The following is a 19146-nucleotide window of genomic DNA, read 5'->3' on the forward strand; positions in this document are numbered from 1 at the left end:
TTTCATCTTATTTTATCAGTACAATCTTTTCAAATTTTTATATAAAATATAATAAACAATTCAACTTTTTTTAATAATAATAATATTGAAAAATTATATTATAATAATATTTTATTTAATTTATAATTTTCATTTGAATTCATTTTTTTTTAGTATATCATCCAAATAACAACTAATATAGGGGTAACAATATGTTACATAACCCGTTAACCCAACACAAACACGATATGGTAATAACGGGTTAAAGTTTGGTCTTAACGATTCGAGTTAAAACGGATTAACCTGTTACGACACGATTGCTTAATGGGTTGGTAATGGGTCAACCCGTTATGACACGTTAAGAAAATTAAAGTTACAATTATACCCTTATACCTAAAAGTAAAATTATTAGAATTTCAATTTCAATATTTTTATTATCTAGATTGTAATTTTAGACTCGTAGTTAGTTTTATAATTTTTATAAATATTGTGATTTTAATATTTTTATAAAATTATGTTAAATTTAATCAAATCAAACGAGTTAATTTCAAACTTATTCAATCCATTTATATAAACAATTTGAAATGGGTCGTGTTGTGTCGTGTTAACCAATTTCTTAATATTTACTAATGGGTTAAAACGGATTGACACGACACGACACGACCCGTTATGTTAATAAGTCGTATTAAGGTTTGAGATTTTGACACGATAAGTTTATCGGGTTGGGATAGGGTTGACCTATATAATATAATATATATATTTTGATACGATACGAACATAACCCGTTAACATGATTTGACATCTCTAAACTAATATAGTACAATGTTTTGGATGGATGTGGCTAAAATTGGTAACGATATTTGAAAGGGGAAAAAAACATCATAGGAACAAGGTTACATTAAAATATATATATATATATATATATATATAAATATATTTATTAAAAAAAAAAAAAAATCTCATGGTATATCCGTAATTGAAAATTTTGTTTTTGGGACAGAACAATGGAGGGAATTGGTGAGCGGTTAATTTAAGTCTTTCGAGTGCAGGTAGCTTGACGAAGAAGGGTGCGCAGGTTAAGCGAAGCTGCTTCCTTCGTTGTGGGCGCAGGTTAAGTCAGTAGACGGGGAGAAAGACTCAGAGAATTTAGGTTTTCCTTCGATGATCGATGTCGAAAATGAAGCATCTGCTGAGAAAGCTTCACATCGGTGGTGGACTCAATGAGCACCACAGATTGGGTGAGACCCGACCCTCAACGAACCTGATTCCCAGTCCGGGTCCCAGTCCGAACACGCTTGCTTCGTCTTCTTCGGCCTCTGGGTCCGTCACAATGGGGAGAATCGGGGCCGATGAGTCGGTGGTCGATCGGATGGTTGAGGATGGCGGCGGCGGCGATGGGTACGGGGATTTCTATCTCTTGGAGGAGGAGTTTCAGATGCAGTTGGCCCTCGCAATTAGCGCGTCGGATCCCGATGGGCGTGAGGACCCCGAGACCGCTCAGATCGATGCCGCCAAGCGGATTAGCCTCGGATGCTCCGCTCCTGTCTCCGACAGCCAAGCACTCGTCAAGTTCCTATCGCTTCGGTATTGGGTAGGCTTTGAATTCCGATTTTCAAAATTCCTCGGTTTCGTCGTTCATGTTGTTTTGTGTGTGAATTTGAGCGAATTATACCTGTTTTTGGATTTTTTGGATCTTGTTCTTCTCGTTTTGGGTGACATCTATTCGCGTTTATATCCTCGGCATTTGTCAAAACGCCTTTTAGGTATTTTCCTTTGGTGCATTAGTGTTGAACTGATAGTTTGAGAGTTCCGGATGATTTGTTTGATGTTAATAGATAATTTTTATTTCTTATTTCCTGTGTTTACGTTGATAAATGGTATTTCGATATGATATTGAACACCGGTTATCTACTCTCTTTTTTTTTTCATTTTGGATTGATACTCTAAATCGTTGGTTGAATAATGATGGTGAATGGTATTAGGATATGATATTCTACAGCCGTTGTCTAGTATTTTTCATTTTGTATTGTTCCTTACTGATCGTTTTTCTTCCCCCTCCCCCTCCCCCTCGCGGGGTGCCCTTCCTCTTGCACATGTATAGTCTTAGGAAGAATAACTACTGGGCCACAACATTTGCTAATTGTCTATGTCAATACAACTGGTTGTGGAGGTGAGGGGAGTTAGTGTTGTCATCAGGAGGGGCAGTTTGATTTGTTTGAATTGTGTTGCTACATTCAAGCTATGGTAATGATTCATTTCAATTGACAATAAAAATTGTTTTGCGCATTATGGTGTCTGGAGTCACATATTAATTGGTTGATTTCATATTAACCATAAATTTTTTTTTCTTGGTGTTGCTTATGGAGATGTTTATTTACTTTTTACCACTGGTTATTCTTTTGTTTATTAGGTTATTCCCGTGTTCTGGTTGTCTTATGTACTATGCTTTATCTGGATCTAGTTTCTCCAGTATTTTTTATTATATGGAAAAGGAAATTTATTAAACCGAGTATTTAGGCATCCTAGCCCAAGTACACAGAGAGTATACAAGAGAGAACACCTAATTACAAGCTAGGAACTAGAAAAAAAAAACAATGAAATCATGAAAACATGCCCCATCAAATACAATATCAGATGCCCAAAGTAATAAAGTATGGAAGAAAAAAATCTCTAATATTTCTTATCGAGCATTCTCTAACTTCAAAACTACGGCAGTTCCTCTCAAGTCAAACACACCACATAAGGCAATCCTCACTACTTGATAACTGAAGCTTTTGATGAGATCATTCTTCACTTTTTCTAAACCCTCAATTGGGTTGAGAGATTGAGGAAAATTAAATAAGCAATATTCTAACTCCATACTGTTGTGGTGTCTTAGATGTTGCATGTATTTTAACAGAGGCCTTGATTTCTTGGAACTTGGATCATGGTAATCTCAGTTTCAAAATATCGATGTCTTGTGCACTTTTCCTATGTTAGATGGATAATATTTTTTAGTTTTATTTTTTTAATGATCAATAGCTAATTTCCGAGTTCTCTACATGCAGATTCTTATTATTGTTTACTGTCTTGGGAGGGAGGTTTCTAATAAGTTTCTATTTCTCTTTCTGCAGAACTATAATGTTGTAAATTATCATGAAAAAGTGATCGATGGATTTTATGATGTATATGGCATCACCTCAAAGTTGGACACACAAGGGAAGTTGCCTTTGCTGGTGGATCTTCAAGCAATATCAAGTTTAGATAATGTTGATTATGAAGTTATTTTGGTAAATCGCTTGGATGATCTTGAACTTCAAAAGCTTGAGAGAAGAGCATATACCATATCCAAAGAGTGTCAAGTTTCTGAACATGGTCTGCTTTTAAGTGGCCTAATTCAAAAAATTGCCGATCTTGTTGTTGATAGAATGGGTGGTGTGGTAGTTGATGCTGATGAAATGTTGAGAAGGTGGAGCATGAGGAGTTACGAGTTACGGAATTCTCTAAACACTATTATTCTTCCCCTTGGATGTCTTGACATTGGACTTTCGCGCCACAGGGCCTTGCTGTTTAAGGTTAATCATCTTTTGACTTACCTTATATAAACTGAATTATGAAGAAGTTATGCACCTTTTAACTCTCCTCAGGCATCTCTCCATTGCTTAATTGCCATCAACTTCTTTTATTGTGAACATATTCACTGTTTTTGTTAAATTTTGTCTTGTTGTACGATGTTTCTCATCTTGCGGGAACAAAGTGGTAAGAAGTTATTAACTTGATGCTTCTGGTACTAGGTACTAGCTGATAGCATTAATCTTCCTTGTATGCTGGTCAAAGGAAGCTACTACACAGGCACTGATGATGGAGCTGTGAACTTTATCAAAATTGATGATGGAAGGTGATAAGCTACAGCTGTTGTTTTTCAATGCTTCAGATATAGAATCTTCTGAAAATTATATTAAGTCAATTTTGTGATTTTGGCACTTTAATTGGTGTTATGCATTTTGCTGGTTGTTAGGGTTTTTTTTGTCAAGTTAATCCCCAGACTATCAAACTTGATCACGTGGGACTGCAAAAAGTAATGATAAACACCCTATGGGGCTGTACCAGGGCCCACAATGGAATATTCATTGGGTGGGGATTACAGTGGGGTTTTGGGGGTTTGAGGCATATTCCCTACTTTGTAGTCAATTGTTATTTTAGGGCCAAAAAAGAAGAAGAAAGGGGTTAATGAAGCAGGACATGCATTACAAAATTAGTAGCTTCACACCTGTTTAGATGCACTCCTTAAAATAAGTAACTAGTGGACATCAATTATTTGAGACATTCCACTAGCAGCAGTTCTCTTACGTTACAATTTACATGCATGAATAATTATATATATATGGTGTATGTAAATCCATCTATCAGTGGGATATATTTAATGCTATAATTTGTTTTTACAATATTAACTCAAGTTGTTGGCTTTGAATTTTCCTTTGTAGTTAAGGAGACTTGATTTCAAAGGTCGTATGCTCTGTATTTTCATTCTGCTCTACCATTTAGTGCAGATGTGCTGTAGAAAATACAAGCGTGAAAATTTTATGGAATAATTTATCATGATTTTTTTTTGTTGGTACCGGGTGTCCAGGAACAGCGTTCCAACTAATCTCGGGGGTGCACAGACCCTTGGCTAAGAATTTATCATGATGGTATTGGTTTGTTGATTTTCATGCAGTGAATATATTATTGATCTCATGGGTGCTCCTGGAGCCCTAATTCCTGCTGAAGTATCAAGCAGTCAGCTCGCAAATCCTGGCTTTGCTGTTAGGAGCTTTGCAGATGTTGTAGGAACACCCACCAATTCGTGTTTGGCGGATAATGAAGGAACCAGAATGCTTGCATTACCACCTGATCTTGATAGAGTTTTTGAGGTTGGCAGTTCAAAGTCAGCCAAAGTTTCAGTTGTAGGCATCCAAACAAAAGAGAATCAAACTGAAAGATTTGAATGTGAAAGCCCATCAGGCCTGTATGGAAAAGCATCATCTGTACGGAAAAATAAAGTTAAGGATGTTTCAAAATATGTAATCAGTGCCGCGAAGAACCCGGAGTTTGCTCAGAAGCTACATGCTGTTCTGTTAGAGAGTGGTGCATCGCCTCCTCCAGATTTGTTTTCGGACATAAATCCATACGACTTGGGTCGGCAGAAAGTGCTTCAACAAAATGATATGGTATATGGTAAAAGTGTAGATGATGCGACTCAATGTGGTCCTGATAAGTTTTTGTCAAATCATGAGCAGTCCCTTTTTCCCTATGCTATGGTGGAGCCTTTGAACAATGCTAATTTTGTTTGGGAACAAAAACTGTCTGCAGAGAGTTTATCCAAACAAAATAAAGAATTGGAGACAAATTCCATTAGATCCGGTGTGTTTTTGTCCATTGAACCTACAATTGTTGGTAATAGAACTAACGACTCGTTCCAGACTGATGCTATGGGTGTAAATATGGTTACTCTTGATCACCCTAAAATGATTGGAAGAGGTTTTAGTGACCCTGAATGGGGCAAAGAATCTGCTGTAAACAGTAGTGTGTGTGTTGCTTCTAATGCTGACTGCGAGGGCATTAACCCAGTTGTAGAATGGGAAATTCCATGGGAGGATCTACGGATTGGTGATCGTATTGGTATTGGTAAGATTATATTTCATCTGGTTTTTTTCAGTTTCATAGGAGAAAACGGGTGTAATAGTTTAGACGATGTATTATTATGCTACCTCAAGGGTTTTTTAGTTTCTAACTTTTACCATAAAGATATGTTTTTTTTTTTTTTTTTTTTGATAAGTAATAATCTTTATTGAATATGAACAAACTAGGCAATGCCCAAGTACACAGGGAGTATACAAAGTGAGACACCTAGTTACATTCTAGTGGATTATAAAGAAAATAGAAACTCATGAACATTCCCGTCCTTTAGAACAATAGCAGAAAACCATTGAAACAAAGAGAATACAAAAAATTCCAGATTTCCCCCACTCCACGCTCCTTATCATTAAAGCACCTCTCATTCCTTTCCGACCATAAACACCACATTAAGCACAAGGGCATCATCTGCCACACTGCTGCCAGTTGAGCGCTGTTGTGTGGTATATTCCAGCATGCAAGTACCTCCTCCACACTCCTAGGCATAACCCAATTTAGCCCGGTTCTACTAAGTATTCCAGCCCATAACACCCCAGCCACCTCACAATGTAAAAGCAGGTGATCTATTGATTCCCCACTCTTTCTGCACATATAGCACCACTTCATGACAACCATACCTCGCTTTCTAAGGTTATCAATCGTTAAAATCTTCCCCTGAGCGGCTGTCCAAATAAAGATATGTTAACATTACGTGTCTGGCATTGGTAATGTTTGAACTTATATATGTTCTTTTCATTTCAATGGTACTGAAGTTTATTACTTAGAAAAAACAAAGTTGGTGCAAGTTTATTGAATGCATGTTTAAATACATACATATAATTATATATATATTTATATAGTTATATGCTAGAGATAAATTTAATAAAAGAAAAGATGATGTTACCCCATTTCAATTTTCACAGGGATGTAGTATACTGAATGTATTGATTCTTTGGCTGTTTTTTTTTTTTTTTTGTTGAATAATTGAAAGTATCCATTGTCAAACTTTATCTTAGAGGCCCAATTTAGAATGAAAGGGCAGACTTTTCGTTTTTGTCAGGATTCAGATCAAGACCCACCCCCAATCACTTGAGCCAAATTCCGATTGCAAATAAAAAGACAGATTTATATAGTTTAAATCTAATATCTGATTAATAATGAGACTCATACCAAATGTCTTTTCCAGTAGGCTAAGGGAAGTCCATATGGAGACGCTGGATATGATTGGAAGAACTGTTGCAAATTTCTCTTTTGTTCTGATAGATGAGCTTTTTTTACCTCTCAAAGAGAATGTTAAGATCCTTGCCCTAGACAAATGTAGATGTGCATATGCTTTATACAACTTGGAAGAAACCTACAAGTTGGTTTAAATTGATTGGTTTTGATCTAATACCCATCTATGTTTGAGCTGTATTCAAATTTGATTGTACTTGTACTATAGCATACATTTAATAGTTTTATGATAATCATATTGTCAATTAGTTATGAGATTGCTATCAATTTCTAGTTGGTTTAGTCCGATTCTCCCTCTAAAAGACTTAGAGGTTTTTAGCAACCTTATTTATTGTGACTTGATTTCAAATTCAGGCTTGTCGTTTGGATTCGGAAGGCGTCTCATCTCATCACTACAACTTTCCCAAATTTCCACACAAAATATAATAAACAATTCAACATTTTCAAATCTCAAAACAATAATAACAATATTTTATTCAATTTTTATCTTTCATCTAAAACCATTTCATTTCATCTCAATCTCATCTCATCTTTGAATCCAAACCAGCCAGATATCCCATCTCATCCCATCTCCTTCCTAATCATCATTCAAACAAAAATACTTTTCAATTTCAAATTTTCAAATTTTTCATCTAGTCATTACCTAATCATTACAATTTTCCCAAACTTCCAAACAAAATATAAAAAATAATTCAACCTTTTCAAATCTCAAGACAAAATTATATTAAAAGATTAGATTTTAACTTTATAATATTTTTATTTAACTTTTTCTCCCTCCTTTCCCAAAACCCCATAAAACATCATAAAACCATTTCAATACTATTCACAAACTATTTATTTACTATTTACAAATTTCTCATCTTATTTCATTCTCCAAGCATCCCTTTAAATCTCAGCTGGGCTCAGTGAAGTCTTAGCAAGGTTGAGCTTGAACTGTGTTTTCATGATCCAAGCCATACAATGAGAAAAGTAATTGGGGAAATCAATTAAAACACTGACAATAAAATTTCATGTTCATATCCCAACTTTGGTAATCAAAACAAAGGGAAAAAAGTTTGGGAAGCCTGTTTGCTTTAAGGCCACCAACCCTTTGGTCTAATGGTACGAATCTGCTTCCCATTGTGAAAGATTGTCTGATCGAGACTTTCATCTCCCCCTTAACCTGAATATCTGTATGATAGTATGATTTGTTATTTGATATTAGTCTTACATGATGTATTGGCAGGTTCATATGGTGAGGTCTATCTTGCAGAATTGAATGGCACTGTGAGTTATATTTTAAGCACGAGTGGTTTTATCTTATCCCTTGTCAGTTTAGGAAGTTGGTTTTTGTTTTTTGGGTTTTTTTATTTTTGGGGGGTGGTGGCAGGGACATTGTCCCCTTGGCTTCTTGAATCCCTCCGTTAATAGGCATGGTTTTATCATTGTACTTTCAAAAATTATGATACCTCCCTCTATTTATTTGTCCTTCTTGATGTTATGTGAATGATCTCAGGAAGTTGCTGTCAAGAAGTTTCTAGACCAAGATTTATCTGGTGATGCATTGGTTCAGGTTAAATGTGAAGTAAGCAGGAGACATATCTTACATGATTTACACTATTGTCTTACAACGAGCTATACATTTCATTTATCTATCTTGCTCTGTATTACTGATGAAATCCCTCTTGTTGCCTCATGCAGGTTGAAATCATGTTAAGGCTGAGGCATCCTAATGTTGTCCTTTTCATGGGAGCGGTTACTCGACCCCCACATTTCTCTATACTTACAGAGTTCCTGCCTAGGTTCATTTTTTCATATACTCCATTTTTTATTTTCAAATTGGTGGTAAATGGTACCGTATTTTTACCAACCCAACTAACTATATGGTACTTATTTCCAATTTACCCTGTTGCCTGGAATGCCAATATTTTCCTCAAGGAGTTGCTTCTTTTATTTCTGCTCTTATTGAGAGGGTTGTTATTGTTATTTGTTGATATCATCTTGGTTTCTTTCATTTTAAATGGTAAATCACAGAAAATATCAGTGCATCATGCGCAAGTTTTTGCACATATGCATGAGCGTGTACATTTGTTTTCATTGATTGAAAGTGCATGGATGTCAGTGTATGCCAAATTTCCCCAACTGGAAATTAATCCCTGAAGCCCATATGACTATCTCTACCATGAATGCAATTATAAAGTGAACATGTGATTCTGATTGCAAATTGTGGTGTGCTGTATGTGCAAATGAAAAGGTCCTTCTGCTGATGTATATTTTTCCTTACAAAAATGTAAGTGTGTTATCAGAGATATTTCTGAGCTCATGTTCGTTGTTAGTCTTTGCAAGAAAAAATTCCACTGAAATATGATTGTCACATAACTCAATTACTAGTTCTGTCTACTATCTCATCTTTACCCTCTAACTCTCTGTGGTATGTAGGGGGAGTTTGTATAGATTACTGCATGGTCCCGTTCCTCCAATCAATGAAAAGAGGCGAATGTGGATGGCACTTGATGTGGTATAATTTGGATTCTCTCATTTTCTTTTGGCTTCCTCTATTCAATTTAGTTCTGTTTTCTTGAGAAAATTGTCCTGATATTTACAGGCCATGGGAATGAATTACTTGCACACAAGCCATCCTCCCATTGTGCATCGAGATTTAAAGTCTCCAAATCTCCTTGTTGATAAAAACTGGGTTGTTAAGGTTCGAACCAAGTTCTGGGAGTTCTTCCCTGATTATGCTCTTAAACAGAGGGACTGACACACTATTTGATGCAGGAAATCAATTAATCTTCTCCAATATTTTGTTTCTCTCTGCAGGTTTCTGATTTTGGTTTGTCGCGCATGAAGCACCACACTTTTCTGTCTTCCAAGTCTACTGCAGGAACTGTAATACTTCTTATGTGTGAAAACTTTATAATGTTCTTTTTGTAGCTCCTTTCCACGTTATACTTCAGTCATTCACCTTGCTGTTTGATAAAAAGATCTAATAATGAAAGCTGCTTATGTACTGCAGCCTGAATGGATGGCACCAGAAGTTCTAAGGAATGAACGAGCAAATGAGAAGTGAGTTAATATCTGTGGGATTCTTTTCTGCTTAATGTCTGGAGGCTGGCAGGTGTATATTGGAAAATTTTTAGCCACTGGGTTTTGAACTTAATCAGTTTGTCTTGTTTTCAGGTGTGATGTGTATAGCTTTGGGGTGATATTATGGGAGTTATGTACTCTGTGTATCCCTTGGAAAGGATTGAACCCAATGCAGGTTGTTGGAGCTGTCGGATTCCAGAACAAGCGACTCGAAATTCCAGAAGAAGTTGATCCAGAGGTTGCCCAGATAATAAATGATTGCTGGCAAACGTATGTTCTAGACCTTGCTATTCTTATTGACACTCGGCGTGATGTGTCACTTGTTAATCCTTATAGCCAATGAGCAATTATATTAATTTCAATTTAAACATCTAGTTATATTCTAATTAAGTAGTGAAGAAAATGTTGTACTAACTTTTTGTTTTAATCTATTGAGAGAGCAGGTTAATGGAAAACTTTTACTATCTTCTTCTAATAGTATCAATTATCGATACAAAAGATTTCATTAACGTGCTTTGTGATGGAATTCTTGGTTGCAGTTTTTTTATTGGATAAGTTGGTGCAGTCATTTATTCATCCTGCATATCATATTTAAACCTTTTCTTTTGTAGGGACCCACAATTACGGCCGTCCTTCTCGCAGCTTATCTCTCGTCTCCGGTATCTTCAACGTCTAGTTGTTTCAACAAATGAATCAACAGTGACCTGATCAGTTCCATTTTAATTGTAGTTCTTCGGCTCGAAGAGCCAGAGCAGCTGAAGTTTTTATGTGAAATGAAAGTCGCTGGATTGGGAAGTGTTGGCTCAATCAAAGTGGGGGCTGAACACAACCCATTCAGAACATTTTGGCTGTCCTCCTAACTGAATAGCTGCAAAAGTGCAGTGGAGGATACCATTGAATTTTAGTAGTGTAAGTAGTTAGTATCATTCTACATGAAGAAAGTCCCACAGAAAAAAAGAAGAGGGGGGGAAAAAAAAAAGGAAAAAAGGAAAATAATATGTTCAAGTTGAGATCATGTCTGTAGAATTGTATACATTTGATCTCTGCAAAATGTTGTGAAAAAGAAAGACCAAAATCCAGAAAGGGGGAAAAAAAAGAAGGAATTTTTTTACATGAGATGTGTTTCATTTTCTTCTTGTGAATCATCACCCATCATGGCAAAGCCAACCTAAGGAGCTATAAGGTCCGAATAACAGTCTTGCATGTTTTGTTTTTGAATTTGTCATGTTTGATCTACCATCTCATTATTATAAATTTGCACATTGTAATTTATACTCTTCCTAATTTCTTTTCGAATGCATCCGTCGGAGGTTGTTTGGATGGTAAGATGGATGGTAAGATGAAATGAGGTGGTTCTAGATAAAAGTTAAATAAAATATTGTTAGAATATTATTTTTTAATATTATTATTATTTTGGGATTTGAAAAAGTTGAATTGTTTATTATATTTTATATGAGAATTTGAAAAAGTTATAACTATGAGATAAGAGTTTCTCAATCCATATTACCTCCAATCTCTCTCCTTTTGAACTCAGCTGATTTGGTTGGCACTATATGCATATTGAACCCTCTCCTCTTTTGAACATGCACTCAGCTAAACAAGTAATTAAAGACAAAATCTTCTTACTTGGATGAAGCAACTGACCCTCTTCATTCACTCCACGTCCAACTTCCTCTCACCCATCCTCTCAATCCCAAACCTCAATCTTCTCCACTACCACTGCCTCCACAATCAATAAAAACTCAATTTCCAACACCCCGCGAGAAACAGTGCTCTGTTCCACCAGACCCTCTCCACCTCCTATCCATTCTCAAGGGCCTCCGGTGGCATTCATTTGCATTCTTCATCGGCCTCCTCATGGCCTGGCTCAGTTCCGCGGGGCCCAAGGGGCATATAACCTAATTATTTGCCGTATTTCAAGGGCGGTGACTCTTGCCACTGTGAGGATGTATCTGGGGTTGGGCTTATGCGGGCAATCAATTGCTTAGTGCCACAGTCGGAATGTAAATTCTCCATTCATTTTTGTGCCATCTTGTTAAACTTAGGTAGATTGGTTGCTCAGAAATTTGAGAGTAAAGAACTTGACTCTGAAATAGAGAAATTGCAGGGCATATGTTCAGTTCCCATATTGCACGGTTGTTCATCCCGTCTTTCCATGTGGCCCCATGTAATTACTGAAAAAATCAAACTGAATGTGTCAACTTCTGGATAGGGGCTATATCAAGTGTAATATTTTAGGAGAAGCTAATGTAAAAAAAATAGGAAAATACTCTAGTCATAAATAAATTATACAAAGATAATCCTATAAACTAATGTGAAATGATATGATTTGTCAAATTGTAAAATTATTTTTATTGTAAAGTAGATCTAACGAATTACATAAAGTCACATCAGGTTGTGAAATTACTTTTGTATAATCTTTTTGTGGTTGTAACAGTACTAAAAAAATTAAAAGGATTGGGTTCTTTTTCTTATTGTGAAAACTGTTCAATGTTGAGATTATTGTGTAGTTGACAATTAAACAAAAGACATTGGCAATGTTTTTCAAAAATATTCAACTTAAAACCAAAAATCAGCTCAAAAAATTTATTATTTTTAACTTTTCCATCCAATCAATTCTCTAAATTTCAGCAATGGAAAAAAAAAAAATAAACTATTACAATAATCAAAACAAAAATTTTGCGAAACGATTAAGTTAGTCATTTTTGCGTATTTATTGCATATTCTACTTATATAATTGATCAAAATAATTATTTTATATTAAAAAAATAACGCAAGCAATCACATTAATGAAATATATAAGGGTGCACAAAATGACTACAAAGTTTTTGTTATTCAAATTTTTCAATACATGGAACACGCGTCTCAAAATAACCCCTTTTCCGTGGATCGGTAGGCACCAGCCAAGAATAACAAAAGGAACTGTAACAGAGCATTTATGTGGAAAGCTGATCCGTTCACTTGCCATGAAATTTCCATCTACTTTCGTGGACGATCGGGGGAAGGAAGGGGGATCAAAAAGCTCAGCACGGCAGATTGTGGAGAAGGAAAGAAATCATTTTTGTTTAAGAATGTATGGAAAAAGTGGGAAAAAGAAAGCCTTTCTAGAGAATGGAAGCATGCTTTTGGAGAAGCTGATTGCTGCCTGTGATCGCAGGCCTGTTTCCATACGTAGTTTCTCTTATGCAGAGCTTAGATCTGCAACAAATAACTGTGATCCTCAAATTGTTCTGTGTGCTGAAGGCTATTGTAAATGGTTCAAGGGTTCTCTTGAAGGAAGAACCATCTCCATCAAGAAGTACAACAGATATCTAAGCTCGCTCGAGTATGTCTTCAACGACATAGCCATTTCTGCAAAGATGAGAGCTCACAAGGATATTCTAAAGCTAATTGGGTGTTGTCTCGAGACCCAGTTTCCCATTTTGGTGCATGAGTCTATTGCAAGCGAGACTCTTGCCGATCGAACTCATGCCTTTGATAATGAAGTTCCACGACAACAACGTCAGCCTATGCCACGGCGAAGGAGATTGGTTGCAAGGGACATTGCTCATGCAATTTCTTATCTCCATACTGCCTTCGCTCGACCCTTAATCCACAGGCGAATCCGTGCATGCTATAGTCTTCGACCAACACGTTGTTCCCAAATCGTCGAACTTTTTTTACTGCATAACAATCCCCGAGGGTGAAATCTGCGTAGGAGTTCCATATTCTGGGGCTTTGGGATACCTATGCCCAGACTATTTGCATACCTCCTATGTAACTGAGAAAACTGATGTCTATAGTTTTGGTATGCTTCTGTTAGTTCTTTTAACGGGAAGAGATGCAATCAATCTCCTCCATTTGGCAACAATCGATGAAGAAGATACTCACTACCATGTGGAAGAGTACATGAGAAATCGTCAGGTAAATGAGATCTTGGATGCTGCAATCATGACAGAAGCAGCAGGAACAGGCATGGAGCAACTGCAAGCAGTGCTGCAGCTGGCTCTCGTGCGTTGGTGTGGATCCAAAGATGAGGCCAACTATGGTTGATGTCACGAAACAACTAAGGCAGATTGATAGGTCTGTCCCATGATTATTTTCACCCTTTTTACGTACAAATTTTCTTGTAAACATCGATTCCACAATGATTATTTCCTCATAGTCTCTTCAGTTCTTAACTTCTTACCACCCAGACCCAGTTGGATATTCTATGAATTGCAACATAATAGGCTTTACTTCATTGAAATCTTTGATATCTATATGTTACCATTTGGAATGGAGGCAAAATTCTTCCATGTTTGGCCAATGAAAATGGAAGCACAACTGCACAAACATCAGAATAGCTTTCTAAGCCAAGCTCACATCTGGGACTTTCAATGAAAATTGACAAATCTGTCAGGTAATCAAAATGACTAGCACTTGCATTAGTTAGCAACAGGAAGCAAAATGAACAATAAGCACGTAAAAACATGTCCCATCAAGCAGTGTCTGGTTTTACCAAAATAAAAAATACAAATCGGCAGATTATAATGCATATAGAATCAGGACAGGAAGCTGTTATTCTGATCTATATTTTAGGACTTGAGTATTGAATCACGTAACTGGACTGTTGATAAATATATCTCATGCTCCATACTTGGGGGCCTTCCAAAGCTTAAAGGCAACCTCATGCAGAAACCTATCAGCCGGTATTGCAAGATTTCCACCATGCTGTGCATTAACAAGAAAAACAGAGAACGAGCAGTTATTTTTTTTTTGATAAATTAAGAACGAGCAGTTATTACGTACATACAACATAGCAAAGCATTTAGCCACCATATAACATATATTTTAACCAATCTCCAATTAGAACTGAAGATAGTCTTCCAAAGTTGCGTCAGCATGGAAGTCTTTTTAATACTACCTCAAGGAGGCTAAGACAGAATTTATGGCAACCACGATTGAATGTACAGATAAAGCTATATGCATAACCTCAAATACCCTGTATCCTAATAACATTTATAAAATGTGACCTTCAAAAGCAGTAGAATTTCGGGGTAAAAATCTAGCTAGAGCAAGTGGGCACACAGTATCACTCGGTTCAATAAATTTCTCAATTCATCCAGCTGGTTCTATGTCATGATCCTAAACAAAAATAAACGAGGCTGACAAGTACAAGACCTTTACTTGAACTACATCTTATTCCATATCACATCTACACTATATTGAAGAACATGTAAGAGAGCATCTGCTTGGAATATATTATGTATATCTTGAAGTGTGGAAATTCTTACTAAAATATATCCATAAAACATTTACTAGCAGATGAGAATAAATTAGGTTAAATTACTTTAATCAGTTACCTCATGAAATTCTTTAAAGGAGAATGCCTCTGCCATATCTTTGCGGGTTACGCCATACTGCAATTGTGCAATCAACATTGGGCAGTGATGCCTGTTCATCCCAAAAATTAGCCGGAGCTGTGTGAAATGATCTAAGAAATGCTAGAAACCATCAAATTTTTACTCACCTGACATCTTTCCGTGGATTTTCTCCTCTCATAGTATAACTTTGATGAGGGAAGAGAATTGAAAGAGAAGAGTCCTTATCTTTAGTTATCAAAACTGACAAGTTCGCTTCATCATCGGCTGTGACATCACTGTAGCTCATCACGAGAGAAAAATGCAGACGGGAACCAATTTCGGATCCAGGTTGGGCTCTCTGCATTATACCGCCCACCAAAGCATTGACATACTCCATGTCATTGGTAACAGCCTCATTTTTCTCATCATTTACCCTTTTGCCATCCCCAACATGCACAAAAACTAAGTCATACTCACTCGTCTCCAGTGTCTTCCCTTCTTTAAATCCAAGCAAATTTAGACACTCCAATGCCACAACATCAGCTGGTGATTCCGCAAGGAGACATGGGTTTTTGACTAGCTCATCAGATTTCAACACAGTTAAGCCAAGTTTGGCACCAAAAAATTGCAAATTTCGATTGTTTGTGATTAGAGCAGCTTTCATTCCCATGAACCTGAAGTTCAAGAGTGTGTTGATTGGAACTTTCTAATTACATTTCAACATATATGACAACAACTACAGAAAACCTGGAAGGAAAGACTACCTCTCTGATATGGCTGGCATTTTAGTGGCATTGCCAAGCTGGACAAAAAGGGAAGGTTTTATGTATGATATTCATCATGAAACCGAAGTGTCACATGTGTCTAGTATGGGGACCTCACCTGGTCGAGGTAAGCTTCAGAAGCATCCAGCAGTACCGCAAACTCCCTAACTACTCTCTCATCCCCACTTTCTGCAATCTAAATTCAAGTCAATCTCAACGAGCATAGATTTAACAACTTTTAATGGTAAATTGAGGAAGCGAATGCAAACAAACATGAATGGAAGCAACTAAGGTTACTAAATTGGATCATATGCAATGCAATATTGCAAACAAGTAAATTCCTTTTTTATAAGTAAACTATGTAAAACTTACACCCCCCAAGACCACTATCAGCACCAGTTGACTTTCTATCTGTAACAGGTTAAATAAACTAACTGCCTATTGGAAAATATGGCAAACCGGCCTACCTAAAAAAATGAGCTTTTTTTTTTCCTTTGATTGACACCAGCTGTTGGGGAAAAATCCCAACTAATCCTGGGGAGTGCAGAGGCTCTCTCCAAGGATTATTTTGCCAATGCACCTCTAATAATTCAAGGAAAATTTTATACGGTTTGCCCCATGATTACTAGCCACCCCTTGGAGTTCCAATAAAATGAGATTCATATGATTGGATTGCACACATGGAGTCCAAAAATGCGCTTCCTATTATGGACCAAACCTTGCGAGTGCTTTCAAGTTAACAGCATTCTAGCCGTCTCAAATGTAAGCAGTTCATCAAAACTGAAGGCTTTTAAGTTTTCTAACATACCAAAGTTTGCAAGTACTAGTAAGTTCTGGCCCTCTAGATTGCATGGAGTTCATCAAAATCGAAGGCTTTAAATACATATCAAATTCAGAGAAAGCATCAAATCGACATATTTCTTTCACGCATTCGATGGAATTGAATTACAAAGAAGCATTAAAAGTGAATTTTAGAAAAACGGCGATTTTCATCAAAACGAAAGGTTTCCGATCATAATGAAATCGCAAAGTTTCTCTTTTGGAAGACTATAGACTAGCAACTTTTTTTATGCGTGATTAATAAAACAGCCTTAAATTGTAAATTGCAGATCTATGAATCACCTATGGCTACTCATTTATGGTAGAACGAGATTGATATATCAATTCAAACAAAATTAGAGGGCAAAAGAAAAAGAAAAGAAAAAGAGAGAGAGAGAGAGAGTAAAAACCAGAGGGAGGGGCATTGGGGAGGGTCAAGAATCCACAGGTAGCTTTGGATGCGAGAGAGTGGAGATGATTGTGTGATGGGTGGATGAAACGGGCTAACCCATCTCCGTACAACACCAGTGCTCGGCTTGGCTTATCCGCCATTTCCCTTTGTGTCTTCTTCTTCGTCTGCGTTTAGAGACAGCTAAAAATAGAGAGATGCTCGTCGCCTGGCAAGCGTGGGATTCGATTCAGAGAATACAGTGCACAAAATACAGAGAAAAGTTCCCTCAAATTTCCTTAATATTTTCAAAGCTTGCTATCGTCGAACTACCGAAAAGTGATCGGAATCATCACTTCAGCTTTGCTCTTCGCATCAACTTTACCTACGTCTCCTTCCTTTTTAAATTCCGAAACTATTTTCCATGGGCTGATGTTATATAGAAAGACTTGCAGCGAAGGAAGTGTCGTGCAGTGGTAATCATAAAAATTAATTTATTATTAAAAAATTATTTTTTTCTATAAATTTTATATTTATTTATTTTTATCAAATTGTACACTTATAATTATAAATATATTTTTAAGTGAATCTTAATCTTTTTAGAGCATTAGCATTGGACTCATCAAATTTATCTTTAAAATTTAATAAAAAGTATACATTTTTCATTAATTCAAAACCTTCATATCTATAATTCCACATTGGATTAGCCATTAGATTCATTAAAATAATAATATAATATTATTTTCTTAATAATAATATTTTTAATTTTTTTCTTCATATTTTGTAATTATACTAACTATATAGACATTAATAGTTTAATTTAGTACTTAAATAATTGATTTCCAACTAATTTAGAATAAAATAAAATAAAATCATTACCTATTAAAATTAGAATAAAATATTAGTTTGAATGTGGAATAGTAAACCTTTAAATTTGAAAGAATAACAACAATTACTGTAGTTCAAAATTTTCTAAATACATTTTTGATGAATCTAATATAGGTTTATTTTAAGTAAATTCATCAAAATTTGAAGATGTATTGGTTTTTAATGAAGCCAATGCTACTGCTTTTAAAAGGTTTCGTATATTGAAAGAAAAATATATTAATGACATAATGTTGATGTACATATTAAGATGGTGATTTTTATCTATCACAATCATAGTATAGTTGGTTAATTCCCATGATTGTGAATTAGTCTGTTCATTAGTTTGCTTCTAATGAATAAAGTTTTTTCATCATCTATTTCAATTGAATAATGATAGTTATAGTCATTAATGTGCAAGCGTCACGTAACATTTTAAAAAAAATAAAAAAATATAGAAATAATAAAAAAATTAATTTTTTAATAATAGACTCTACTATTTTTCAAAGCAACTTCACGATATTTATATCATCTACGACTGTATATAGCATTATTTATTCATAAGAAGTCATCTATTAAATAAATTCATGACATGTAGTAAATTCAAAACTGTCAAATCAAAATATATCTTCAAAGCTTACTTCTCAAAGATAAACTTTGATCTATAAAATAATTTTATAAAAAATAAATTATAAGTTAACATGATTCGGTTTGATATATTAAATTATAAAGTACATATGACTAATTACAAATTGAAAACTCTACTAACAAAGAAATTATAGAAAAGTAATATTATAAATTGATATAATTTGATATAATTTATCAACTTATAAAATTATTTTTATTATAAAATAAATTTAACAGACTATATAAAATTATTTTTAATTTTTTATTATAAATTAAATTTTACCGATTAGTTGTGATGTTAAGATTCGAAACGGAAGGTATAAAAAAAAAGAATTTTAGGTGTCTGGTCACGTCAAGCAACCATCAAGGGAGTATCACTTTCTGCAACCATTATGCTAGATGCTCTTATTAAACATCTTCTTCATTGTCAAGTGTTTCTTGTGAAAAT

General features: G+C 35.4%; 3 protein-coding genes across 4 annotated transcripts; 2 read left to right on the forward strand and 1 right to left on the reverse strand.

Moving 5' to 3' along the window:
* The first annotated feature begins 952 nt into the window (after positions 1-952).
* LOC122299319 (probable serine/threonine-protein kinase SIS8) lies at positions 953-11130 on the forward strand. Its single transcript, XM_043109506.1, has 13 exons — positions 953-1570; positions 3093-3533; positions 3753-3856; positions 4676-5625; positions 8072-8112; positions 8342-8410; positions 8527-8627; positions 9265-9343; positions 9431-9529; positions 9646-9714; positions 9842-9891; positions 10006-10182; positions 10524-11130. Exons 1-13 carry the CDS (start codon positions 1148-1150, stop codon positions 10618-10620), a joined length of 2700 nt encoding a protein of 899 aa, XP_042965440.1. The 5' UTR covers positions 953-1147; the 3' UTR covers positions 10621-11130.
* Positions 11131-12878: 1748 nt separating this feature from the next.
* LOC122298720 (non-functional pseudokinase ZED1-like) lies at positions 12879-13944 on the forward strand. Its single transcript, XM_043108588.1, has 2 exons — positions 12879-13413; positions 13511-13944. Exons 1-2 carry the CDS (start codon positions 12879-12881, stop codon positions 13942-13944), a joined length of 969 nt encoding a protein of 322 aa, XP_042964522.1.
* A 350-nt stretch (positions 13945-14294) lies between these two features.
* Positions 14295-17643, reverse strand: LOC122299320. 2 transcript variants are annotated; one of them, XM_043109509.1, is made up of 6 exons: positions 17230-17643; positions 16119-16196; positions 16001-16038; positions 15404-15910; positions 15237-15327; positions 14295-14604 (listed from the first exon to the last, which is right to left on the reverse strand). In XM_043109509.1, the coding sequence occupies exons 1-6, from the start codon at positions 17242-17244 to the stop codon at positions 14518-14520; spliced, it is 816 nt and encodes a 271-aa protein (XP_042965443.1). In that variant the 5' UTR covers positions 17245-17643; the 3' UTR covers positions 14295-14517. The 2 variants fall into 2 exon arrangements, with proteins under 2 accessions (XP_042965443.1, XP_042965442.1); XM_043109508.1 differs by having other exon boundaries at positions 16119-16189; positions 17230-17642.
* Between the last annotated feature and the right edge of the window lie 1503 nt (positions 17644-19146).

This window comes from Carya illinoinensis, chromosome 16 (assembly GCF_018687715.1).
Source record: "Carya illinoinensis cultivar Pawnee chromosome 16, C.illinoinensisPawnee_v1, whole genome shotgun sequence".
Taxonomy (NCBI): Eukaryota; Viridiplantae; Streptophyta; class Magnoliopsida; order Fagales; family Juglandaceae; genus Carya; species Carya illinoinensis.

Excerpts from the sequence above, each read along its gene's own strand:
- LOC122299319 (XM_043109506.1), top strand. The coding sequence starts at position 1,148 with ATGTCGAAAATGAAGCATCTGCTGAGAAAGCTTCACATCGGTGGTGGA. Across the intron at positions 9,715-9,841 it reads CCAAGTCTACTGCAGGAACT|CCTGAATGGATGGCACCAGA; the intron begins GTAATACTTCTT and ends TATGTACTGCAG. Across the intron at positions 10,183-10,523 it reads ATAAATGATTGCTGGCAAAC|GGACCCACAATTACGGCCGT; the intron begins GTATGTTCTAGA and ends TTTCTTTTGTAG.
- LOC122298720 (XM_043108588.1), top strand. The coding sequence starts at position 12,879 with ATGAAATTTCCATCTACTTTCGTGGACGATCGGGGGAAGGAAGGGGGA. Across the intron at positions 13,414-13,510 it reads TGAAGTTCCACGACAACAAC|GCGAATCCGTGCATGCTATA; the intron begins GTCAGCCTATGC and ends CTTAATCCACAG.
- LOC122299320 (XM_043109508.1), bottom strand. The coding sequence starts at position 17,371 with ATGGCGGATAAGCCAAGCCGAGCACTGGTGTTGTACGGAGATGGGTTA. Across the intron at positions 16,190-17,229 it reads CCCCAATGCCCCTCCCTCTG|AAAGTGGGGATGAGAGAGTA; the intron begins GTTTTTACTCTC and ends TTTAGATTGCAG. Across the intron at positions 15,328-15,403 it reads AATCCACGGAAAGATGTCAG|GCATCACTGCCCAATGTTGA; the intron begins GTGAGTAAAAAT and ends TGGGATGAACAG.